This window comes from Lepisosteus platostomus, chromosome 6, assembly GCF_059453375.1.
Source record: "Lepisosteus platostomus isolate fLepPlt1 chromosome 6, fLepPlt1.hap1, whole genome shotgun sequence".
Taxonomy (NCBI): Eukaryota; Metazoa; Chordata; class Actinopteri; order Semionotiformes; family Lepisosteidae; genus Lepisosteus; species Lepisosteus platostomus.
In genome coordinates, this window is record NC_142616.1 from 51,829,074 (window position 1) to 51,841,079 (window position 12,006).

Below are 12,006 nucleotides of genomic sequence, written 5' to 3' on the forward strand. Positions count from 1 at the left end.
TTGCTTTTGGGTTTGGGGGAAATAAATAATAAATGGGCTATACAGTATATACAAGGATCTCTGGGGTGCAGCATGTGGAAGTTTGTAGCATTATTTCATTTTTGCCCATTATGGCCTTGCAATCAGGACACTACTGTCTACTTCAGTGCTTCTGTGGGAAACTCTTGCTTTTGTAATAGTTTGTAATTCCAAGCACAACATTCAAAAGATGTGCATCAAACAAAGGTTTGTGGTTCAGAAATATATAATTGCTTAATATGCATAAAACCATATTTCTTTGGAAAAGCAGTTAGTTTAAACAAAATAAATCTTGTGCAAAACCTAAATAAAACATAAATTATTTTAAATATTTCGTATATTGTATTTCATCCTCTCAGTGAAACCACATTATGATCACAGTTTAAACTTGATTTTGTAGCAGTTCACTAAGAGAAACAGAAGCACACAAAAACATCATAGTAGAATTGAACAAACCGCAATGTTGAAGACATTGGCCTAAATTGTTTAAAAGATCACTACAGATGCACATAAACAGAAAGAAAACTCTTTACAGAGAATACAAAAGGGACCTGGATATAGCAAAGCACAAAGAGTACACTGAGCTGCAAACACAAGTCAAGAAAAACTTCAAAAAGACAGAAAGAAATATAGCTGTATGAGCCCAAAACTAATTTAAAGGGCTTTTTTAATATAGCAATAGCAAAAGATCATTGAGGGAAGAAGTAAAGTGTTTTTTGGGATGTAACCTGATCCATATGAAGGATTAGAAGGGAATGTCAGACATTTCCAGTGATTACTTTACATAGTCGTTCACAAAGAAGGAAATTAATAATATACTACAGGTAAACAGTCAGTCCCCTTCAGTTCAAAACATTGAACCAACAAATAAATCACCTGGACTATAAAATATTTACTCACTTGTGCTCAATGAAGAAAGTTATTCATAAAACACTTGCAAAAATATTTCAAATAACACTTAGAACAGGAGTCACGCACCCATTGGAAAATTCCAAATGTGCTAATAAAAGATATGAAACAGAGCCAGGAAATTATAGACCAGATAGTTTTAGGCAAATTACAACTTACTCTATGTAAAAAATGTAACAAATTAGAAGCACATTTAAATTAAAAATTACTGCACATTCTAGGAGCTAGTCAGCATGGATGTAGAGGAAGTAAAGCATGCCTAAGTAACCTATTAAATTTCTTTGAGCAAGTTACTAGTGTAGAAGATGTAAGTAATAGGTTTATTCCATGCTGAAAAAAAGAAGAAAGAGAACACAACGTTTCGGCCGTGGAGCCTTCTTCAGGTGTGAGAGAGACAGGGCAGTAGGCAAAGGTAAAGTAGCGGGAGAACAAAGGTTAGAAGGGAGGAGGAGTGAGAGGCGGGAGCAGGGGACAGAAAGAGAGGCCAATCAAGAGGTGTGAAGTCAGAATGGGTGCAGAGAGGTGTGAAATGAAACTTCGAATGAATGGAGAAAATTTAAAAGAACAGTAATCTGTCGTTAAGGGAAGGGAGAATGTGTGATCCTAACTGCAGAATAATTTTAGTTTCGGTGGTCTTTCTGATGTATGAGTTCGGAAAACCGTCTTTGAGAACACAGATGGAGAGATTAGTGTGGTCGTGGCCGTCAGAGGTGAAATGAGAAACAATGGGCTTGGAAAGATCTTTAATCTTCACAGCCCTGACGTGTTCTCTGAAGCGGTCTCCGAGTCTCCTTCCTGTTTCTCCAATGTAGATGGCTGGGCATTTACTGCAAGAGATACAGTAAATAAGGTTGCTGGAGGTACAAGATGCTGTCTGGGTGATCCGGAATTGTCCTGAGGGGCCTTGAATGAGTGTGGTGGTGGCTGTGTACTTGCAGGTGATACAGCGAGCTCTGTTGCAAGGGAAAGTGCCTGGTGTGGATGGTTGTTGAGGGCGGTCAAGGGAGCTGTGAACAAGGAGGTTACGCAGATTAGGTGGTCGGCGATATGAGATGATAGGGCGATCAGAAAAGAGGGCCCCAATGGAGGGATCATCCTGTAGGATGGAAAAGTTCTGGTTAATGGTCCTGGGGATAGGAAGTGTGTTAGGGTGGTGAGGAAGCACCAAGGGAATGCGGTTGTTACGGCGGGAGTTCCTGATCGGGTTGATGGTCCGGGGGGCGTTTTTGGCTCGGGCAAGGGCCCTGTCAATCACACTGCTGGGATATCCTCTGTTGATAAAAAATGAGTACATTTCGAGGGCTTGGTTCTCGAAGTCGATGTCGTCGCTGCATAGTCGTCGTAACCTAAGGAACTGTGAAAAAGGAAGAGAGTTTTTAGTGTGGTTGGGGTGAAATGAGCTGTACAGGAGGTAGCTGTGTGAATCCGTGGGTTTGTAATAAACTGAAGTGGACAGTCGGGGGTAGTTGATAGACAAGTGGATGTCTAGAAACGGAAGAGTGGTGGAAGATATGTTAACCGTATATTTGAGGGACTGGTGGAAGTTGGTGAAATGGTGCAGGAAGAACTCAAGCTGATCGTTGGAGCATGTGGCGGCACCGACGCAGTCATCAATATATCGTTTGTAGAGGTCAGGGACATAGCCAGTGTAGGAGGCGAAGAAGCGTTCTTCTACCCAGCCGACAAAAATGTTGGCATAGCTGGGTCCCATTCTGGTGCCCATGGCAACTCCACTGACCTGTTGGTAAAAAAGATTATTGAAAGAGAATGCGTTCAGTGTGAGGAAATGTATAACAACGGTTTAACAGTGATTTCGCACATTCTAGTGCTAAATGCCACCTTCAAATGTCACATTAATGCTACAGAAATAATATTTATGATCATGTTTCAATCTGGATTACATCTGTAGCTTTATTTCAGATACGACAAGGAATACGTTGGGTTTTATGTTTTATGTGTCAGTTTCAGGTTGAGTTTGGTGATCTGAACATTTTCCATTCTGGTTAAGGATCTGATTCTCTTTCTCCCCTTTATTGGCTTTGTAGAGAGTGTCTTTAAAATTTACATACACTGTATACTGTATACACATGTTCTAGCCTTTGTAACTAGCCAGAGTCTCTGATACAGATATTTTTTGCATTTGCTTTCACCAGAATATGACATCTTGCCTATTCAGCACCTACAGCTAAGAGATTTTGACATTCAGAAATAAATGTCAAGTAGTATCTAGCCCTATGTCACTTTCAGGAAACCCTTATTTTTCCATTACATTTCAGTGTACTTTCATAATTCTCAAAGGCTTTTTGGTAGAACTTCCAAGTGACAATTTGCTTGTATTCTTTTGGTTGTATGTAATGTGTGGGTTCTGGGTAAATGCAACGTTCAGAATTAATATTAATAACTTCCTCAGATAGACCTGAAATGCTACATTCTGAGTTCTCTCCTCCACCATGCGCCTAAGCTTTAAAACTTTGATGTGTCATTAATTATTTACTAAATTATTTCATCTCATTTAACGTTGATGTCACATTCCGTAAAACTAATATGTCTGAAAAGAATAAAAGAATAAAGGTGAATGAAAAATATCTTATTTAAAATGTAGGGAATGTTAATTGTAGAACATCAGGTGAGGATGTGAAACTCCTGTTTATAATGCTACAAGAGTCAGAATTAGTGCTGCCAGCTGTACAAACACCAGCTTTTATAACTTTTACTGGCACAATCACTACTGGTGCATCTTCTCAACAACATCCCCAGTACAATCTTAGTTTTGCATACTTTGTCTTATCATGTATATTATTCCAAAAGCTTTTCAGAATCTTCATTCAATAACAGCAGGTGTCAGCTACAGTATGTGAACGCAAATACTGAACACCAACAGTCAAAATATTCAGAGACCAATGTATCCAGAGCCTTTGGATATTTATTATATATACAGTATATACTGTAGGACTTTCATCTTGCAGGTAATTTGCCATCCTGCTTGGAGACTGCAATCATGCTAGCATAGAAAGAACAAATCTAAGTCATATTGGGAGAGGAGGCAATGCATCATGTTTAGCTTCATTATTAGTTATTGCAAAGTAGTGTCCTAGCAGGAAGTAATAATCAATTTTATTTGAAAGCTTGTACTTTGTTATCGTAACACAAAGACAGTCATGCTGAAGGGGGTTATTTCAGTTGCCGAAAAAGTACTAGACATTCGACACTACTGCTGCAATCTTACTCATTATGCAGATTCTTCCCAGGTGTTATTAGTTTTTAAATGACAAAACTGCTCTGGGGAGACTCTAATTCATTCTTGGACAAGTTGGTTTCCTAATGCTGATGCACAAAGGGGGCTGTTTAAATTTAGTGTGTGACATTGCTATTGCTTCAGATAAGTAAGGAAGGGTCTTCAGAGGTTTATTCCTCTGGGAAAGAAAAATGGAACAATTTAGTAAGTTCTGTTACAGAAATGTCACAGGTTTTCAAGGTTCATTGTGGGTCATACTGTATCTTTAGTTTTGTTGTGTTATCAAGAATCATGAAATTCAAAGTAAAATACATTGAACTATGTACAAACTATGAAAACATTTGTTCATTCTATCTCTAGGTAAAAAACAATGTATACCATACTGGATGTCAGACTTTACTTGGTTTCCCCACTGATTTCACTGAAATTAATGTTAAGTGGGCCTTACTGAAGTGAGTTCAGCAAGTTCTATGTAGTGTTGTGAGATCAAATGCTCTATTTATGCTCATGATTAATCAAATTTCTTTAGGGCTTCAGAGTTCACATCTAGTATTACTGCTGTGAGTTGACTGCAGAGAACTGAATACATTTCTAAACCATCATAATTAAGTGAAATCCTCAACTTCATGAAAGATCGCCTTTGCTCACTCAGCTCAAATAAACATTATAGTATATTTAGAAAAAAAATAAATTAAACAGAACAGTGCATCTTAAAGCTCTGAACCAAATAAATGACCTTCATGCCAGATTTGTGAAGGAGGGAGATAATTCTATTATTTGAATTTATTACTCTGATCTTCTGTATTCTATTACATTTTTGTATTATAGTGTCCATATGAATATCATCAAAAGATCAAAGTGCACAAAATAACATTTATTATTAGTTGATGTCTTTATCTAAAGTGGCTTACAGAGAGACTAGAGGCTGAGCTTTGCATAATCAAGTAATTTACTATAAGCCCTTGCATCTGAAGGAGCACAGAAGAATCACAAAGAGGTTAAGTTACTTGATCAAGGTGACACGCAGTGAGTGACTGGCTGAGACAGGGTGTGAAAAAATAACAAGCACTTCATCTGAATCACTGGACCCTTAGTCTCTCCACATACTGGTTTTAAACATTTTTATATTTTAGAAAACCTCAGCATTTGAGATTAACTGTCTTCACAAACACTGTTACAGACATTAGAATCCTTCCAAATTTAGCAGGTATGGAAAAACTCAAAGGTCCCAAAATAATTAATTCCATTATTTCTTAATCTTCTTAATGCTGCCTCCCCCTCTATAGGAAAGCAATGAATTCCATGCACACGTTCTGAAAATGTCTGTTCTTCTTATTTATCAAAAATCATTATGTGAACAAAGTGTAGATAATGTTATAACCAAATGCCCATTTTCCCATGCATTCATGCACAAACCTATTCATTATGGCTGACCAATCATAAGGAGGGTCCATTAAGTCAGGCTCATTTCAGGCACAGATGGTCGTGGTGGTTTTATATCTGCCTGGTGGCCAGAATAAGCGACTTCTATGTGACCTTAGACTTTCAAAGCACATATAGGCAGCCAGGGAGGAAATGAAAGCTTGTTTATCTTTTTGATAAACAGCCGCCCTCAATGCTGCTGGATGCTTTGTGTAACTCAGCAGAGCCAAATACTATTAAATTGTCATCAATGACAATGGCAAAAGTCATGTTTTCTTTCCTGAATCACAGTCGGTGATTTTGCAATGTCTACCACAAATCAGGCCTGCTGTTTGTGTTTCCGATGTTACATTGTTAATTCTCTGAGTACCGAAACCAACATGAAAGGACAAAGCTTTTCTTGGAATGTTGAATCCTGTATTTTTTTTATGTACAAGCCTGGAAATGTGCAAGAGCTAAAAGGATATAAAGGGCACAATGCAGCAGAGAGCCTATCCAAGTTCCAAATGAAATATCGACTTTTTAGCAACGTTCGTTCAAACCAAATCTAAACCTGTTAAATATGCATATAAATATTCATCTCAATTCATGCAATGTGTCACTATAATGATATCACATTCTTCGGCAACTAAAAAACTTGTGTCTTGATATGAAAGGGAAAAGAAGCAAATAACCTTGAGTTCAGCTGATAAGAGTGGTGAGTGGCTGCAAACAGCATTAATGGGGTGAACTGTGGTACTACATCCAAGGATGTTTCCCAGTCGCGTTATTAAAAATAGTCAGGAAATGGCAAGCACTGAGCTTCAAGCGAGTTTAAACTGGGATACTCTAGCTGTGATTAAGAATGATGTCCCTTGGCACTAGGGAAGAATGTATTTCAGTACAGCAATTAGAAAGTGAGGGCATGAAGGAAATAAATAACCTAGACTCATTACAACCATAAATGCAGGTTAAATTAGGAAAACAGGGGAATAGGAGACACGGTGCCACTTAGGAGATAGATGTGTATTATGTAGAGCAATAAATGTTAAATTCATAGCAAAGAATGTTAAATAAATAGCAAAACATAATTAAGGGACTCCAAAAAACCATAGACAATTCAAGTGCCACTTCTTGTATTATCTTACCTTAAAGCTCCTATTATGAATATTGGCTTAGGGTGCTGTCATGTTCTATGCTCATTCATTCTGTAATATTAAGTGCTGCCAGATAAGATTGCTGTGGGATTGCTGTGGTTTTACATTCACACTTCATCTAAGAGTGGAAGAGAACAATGTATTCAGTTCTATAGACTGCTTGACAGAAACATGAGGATTTCTACAACTTTTGCAGCTGTGGTATTACTAAACATAAAACAGCACAATTGGAAAAGCAGTTTTAAAATATTCCTCAAGAACACCAAGAGTAGTCAATCAACTAATTCACAGGGCTTTCAAAGCATGCACTATTAACACCTTGAATTTTAAATTTCCATTTCTTTATTCCTTGGATTACATTGTGCCTTTAGTAATGGAAACATTGTTTTCTTAAATTAAATGGTTTCCTTTATACAGTATATTTATATAAGAAACAAAATAAAAATTAATAGAACTATGAAAACCAATCATATCTTTACAAATCCAAAATGTTTCCTTCTCCCAATAAAGACTGACAAGTTCAATTGTAATAAAATCTCTTTCTTACTGCAAAAGTTTAAAAATGAAGGTAATGGACATTTCTTCAGTGTGGTTCATAATTTCTGAAAATAAGGATGTAAATTTGCCCTATCTGAATCAAAAATTAAAATGACACTTTTTGAAAATTCTGCCTTAATTGTATGTCATATTTGGAATTTAGTTTTTTTTGCCTAGTTTTGTTAAATTATTTTAGTCCATCTTCTTATTGATTTTAAGCTGAATTAGTTGCTCACAAACTGGCACTATATATTAGGTCATGCACAAAATAACAGAATAAGTCTTTATTAAACTTAAAACAGCATTAGAATAGGATTAATTTATCTACAAACACGGTGACATAATTGTAGCAAAGTTATTTGGTCAGATGGTTGGAGTTTAATTGTTAGATGAGAAGATGGCTGACAAGCTGAGATGAAAGGTTTTCCCTTGGCTACTTGAGAAATGTGGTGATATAAGGCTCCTTTCTAGCATCCCTGCCAGCAAAATTAGCTTTATGCCTTATAATTGTATGAGGGGACACTCCATTCCCACTGTCATTTTTCAAAGCAACAGACCAGGCTCCAGGAGGCTTCTGCCTGTTCTTCTTGATGAATCTCACAATCTCCCTGTCTCTCTAAGCACTTTGTGTTGATTTCCCTTCACTCCCCTGTTTGCTTGTAGTTATTTTACTAAACCGTGGACAGGACAACATGCCAAAGAAGCATTGTTTTTTTCCCCGTTGTTTTCAGAAGCTGTCAGATGTTTGTTTTGTTTTTTTCTTCTTGTGACAACGGTGTAACCTCTTTCTGTAATGGTTATTTAAAATATACTCATATGCACAATCGAGATGCTTGAACTTCAGAAGTGATTTAGAATAACGGTGTCATAATAGAAGGTAGTGCAGCTAATTGCTCTCTATCTCAGATCTTACTTCACAGATCTGTGAGTATCGTTCAATTACTCCTTTGTATCAGTGCAGAGCCCACACGCTGCATAAGGGACAGCTCAGATGACTGCTCCCTTAAATGAACCTTTCAGGCCACCCCACCAGAAACAGATTAGTGTGACTTCCAGGAAGGACACCTTTATTATTTGCTAATCTGCATTGCAAGGTGAACAGTGATGGCTTTTGTTTTTAAATCTGGAACCTATTCAAAAGAATATCCTCTTTACCTATGGTTTGTCAAGTTCAGTCATGAGGAGGAATTGCGATCCACTTATTTTGTTTCTGATGTAAAGCAATGACATTTAAAGAAATGCAAAGTAAAGAGAAATCCTAAAAGTAGCTTTTTACATTCTCACACAACCATTGACTGCAAAAGCTCTTATGTGCCCATTGTGCTCATTAAAATCGTGCTTTCCTGCATCACCCCTGAGTTCTTGACTGTTTCAAAGCCCTGGCAAACTCTTTTCTCTCTGTTGACAGAAGGAGGGACGTGTGAAGTTATTGCAGCACACAGGTGTTGTAACAAGAATCGAATCGAGGAAAGGTCACAGACAGTAAAGTGCTCCTGTCTACCTGGGAAAGTAGCTGGGACGACAAGAAACAAGCCTTCGTGTGTTGATGGCAAGTATTTTTTTTCATTATAAATAAGATGGAAATAGTTGTCTGTCGTGCCTGTCGTTTTTGTCTTCTGGTATATTTTGCTTTCATTAAAGGAAGATGGGCTTGTATGCAAAACAAAATGAAACCAAACACATTAGCAGATAATGTATTAATAATGTACAGTAAGCAACATCAAAATCAAAGCTAAAATAATTAAAACAACCAACAGTTAAATATGTAGTAGGTCAAATGTAACATCTCACAGTGGGCCTGGCCTTATTGTCTCCCATCAAAAGCAAAACACTGCAGGATGGACTGTATTACTCCACAGTTCCGATTCAAGTTCAAATTAAACTTTCAGCGGGTTTAAGACCACTGTAGCAGTCTCTTTGCATCCACATGTTCAGGTGGCTGCCAAGTTAACTGTGAGCTTGTAACACACAAACTACAGTGCCCACTGTCACTGACACATCCGTGTGGCCATTTATCTCCTGGGTGATGTCTTCATTGTGATCCCCACCTTCACTGAGGCGTGCAGTTCAATATTGCACATCACTACCGTCATCACAGCCCCAACTGAAGGTGGTCCTACTGCAAGAATGAGTTGGGTTGGGACTAAAAATATCTCAAAACCTTCTGAAAATACAAGTCAAACACCTTTAAGGCTTTAAGGCCCAACTTATAATTCAATCTGAAGGGGTTGCTTTGGACAGCCACATACAGTGCCTTGCAAAAGTATTTACCCACCTTGGAGTTTTTCACATTTTATTGCGTTACAGCATGGAACCATGATGTATTTAACTGAGCATTTTTGCCACTCATCAGCACAAAGTACTCTATAATGTCAAAGTGAGAAAACAAAATCCAGACATTTTACTAAATTAATTAAAAAATAAAAACAGAAAATTATTAAATGCCTTGCTTTGACACACCTAACACCTCAACTGCACACAGATGGACTCCAGTGAAGAAATTATGTGACTTGGAGAAGAGAGTTGGTTACTTCAGAGGTACGTTAGGTGTGTCAAAGCAAGAGGGTGAATACTAAGGCATTCAATTATTTTCTGTTTTTTATTTTTAATTAATTCAATAAAATGTCTGGATTTTGTTTACACTTTGACATATAGAGTACTTTGTGTTAATGAGTGGCAAAAATTCTTATGGTTCCATGCTGTAACACAAAAAAATGTGAAAATGTCCAAGGAGGGTGAATACTTTTGCATGGCACTGTACTGTGTGCTCTGTATTTGGCACGTGATCATGATCATGGCTGAACAAATATTTTGATGTTACTGTTTTTACACATAGACACACAGATATACAGTAAAGACAATGTACTATAATTTCCTGACTAAAAAAATCAACTCTTTTTCAAAAGATGTACACTTTTGCAATACTGCATTGTGGTTTCACCCTGCAAAAAAATCTTCACTATATAACTCTTGTTCTGTTATTAAATGTACTTCTTGCTAGAATGTAACTTCAATTTTCGGGGCTTTTGGGACACTTACTTGAAGATACCACTTTCGAAGTTACACACATAATTCTACTCAGCAAAGATTCAATCAGCCACACCGAATTATACTTATATGATCAACGGCATTAATTAGGTTGGATTTTAAAAGTTAAAGGGCTTTAAATTAGCTGAAACTTAATCAAGTAGCATGGAACGCTATTTATAACATTGAAGGGCCCTTTCATTGTGTATATTAATGAAATATGCAATGTAAATTAAGCTTATTAGAAAAGTCAAGAGCTTGCCCTGAATGTATGAACTAAACCACATTACATCTGTATGTCAATAATGACTATATTAATATCCTCTTCTCATAATTATTGAACCAAAGGAAAGATGAACATACTGTACAAAAGCTAAAGAGAAATTAGAATCTAAGAATCTCTGGTGTTTAAGGTTTAAGGGGAAAATAATTGGAATTAAAGGGGTTAAACAAATCTGACTTCCACAGCGCCTGTCAGGACCCAGAACTGATCAGCAGGGAGCAATGCAGTCAGAGGAGTAGGATAAGCAGCAATTTTCACAACTGAAAAAATGCTGACCTCTTTACTCAAGAGAATGACCCTCCTGCTGTTCAAACAACAAAAAAAAGAACACTTAAAACAGGAAGAAAAAATACTTCTCATGAGATGTTGCACTCTAAAATCTTACCTTCTGGAGTGGGAAAAAAGTGGGAATACCTAGAGGACATTGCACTGGCATATACCTTCACTCCTACTGGCAACCTGTGAGCCAGGTGATGAAAGAAGTAACCAACGCATTTGCAGTGTTTGTAGGAGGAGAAAATACCCTGCTCTGAAAGGGATGAACACAACAATTCACAATAAAACTCTGCTTTAATAATGAATATAAATAATAATATACCAGGGTAGACCTGGGATCTACCACAACCCTGAATTGAATGAAGTGGTTAGAAAATGGATGGATAAGTAATAATAAGGAAATTAAACTGTTAGTGTCATATTGTTTTACTTTCATACAGTTGAGAAAGAACAAATGTATGCGTTTGCCATGTTGATTACAAAAAAATCTTCAACAGACTTCTGTACATTTTGTACCTTCTAGAACATTCTGGCCAAATTATGTAGGACACGTCTTAAAGTGGTACAATACACCCAATATGTTACAGTACCATGAGAGGTTTGTGTGTTTTTTCATAAGGATTGAGAAATATAAAAGGGCCAAAGTCTGGTAAGGACACATTCAACCAGCCATTGTTTAACACTATAAGGACACTGCACACACAGTATTTGAAAGTGATGTCAGAATGTGAGGTTGTGAATGTGAGCACCAGAATAAGCAAATAAGCTACACAGTATACTGTACCAGTGTTAATAAGAAAGGGTAATCTTATGTGGTAGTATTTAAAATTTAGTATTTAAACATAGTATTCCAAAAATCTGAAAATGACATATTGGTATTCTACAATGTAAAAACGTTTTTATAATGTCACTTCCCACTCCGTCTCAAGATTCTATGTCCTTTTTTACCTTTTTATGTTGTGAAGCTGTATTTTTTCATGATTGTGAAATGTGTACATTTCATGCTGTAAACACTGTGTCATCAGGAAGACATAGACAAGGTTTTGCCACAGTTATCACAATGCTGATAGTCCTTAAGGTGGCTGGACAAAATAAAATGAGATACCACTCCATAGATAGAAGTGTTCCTGTTCATCCTCCAGTAAAGAACAACAATCTTAATT

At 37.0% G+C, this 12,006-nt stretch overlaps 1 protein-coding gene across 12 annotated transcripts in view; it reads left to right on the top strand.

Moving 5' to 3' along the window:
* The window catches only part of tafa1b (TAFA chemokine like family member 1b), a 173,325-nt gene that overhangs the window by 133,052 nt on the left and 28,267 nt on the right, over positions 1 to 12,006 (top strand). For 11 of the 12 annotated variants that reach the window (XR_015939633.1, XR_015939627.1, XR_015939631.1 and 8 more), the window contains exon 3: positions 8,666 to 8,806. Coding sequence is in view for 4 of the 12 variants with exons in the window: in XM_088636283.1 (XP_088492409.1) it covers positions 8,666 to 8,806 (141 nt within the window). In the remaining 8 variants the exon portion in view is untranslated. The remainder of the gene's footprint in view (positions 1 to 8,665; positions 8,807 to 12,006) is intronic. The other variant, XR_015939628.1, reaches the window with a different exon arrangement.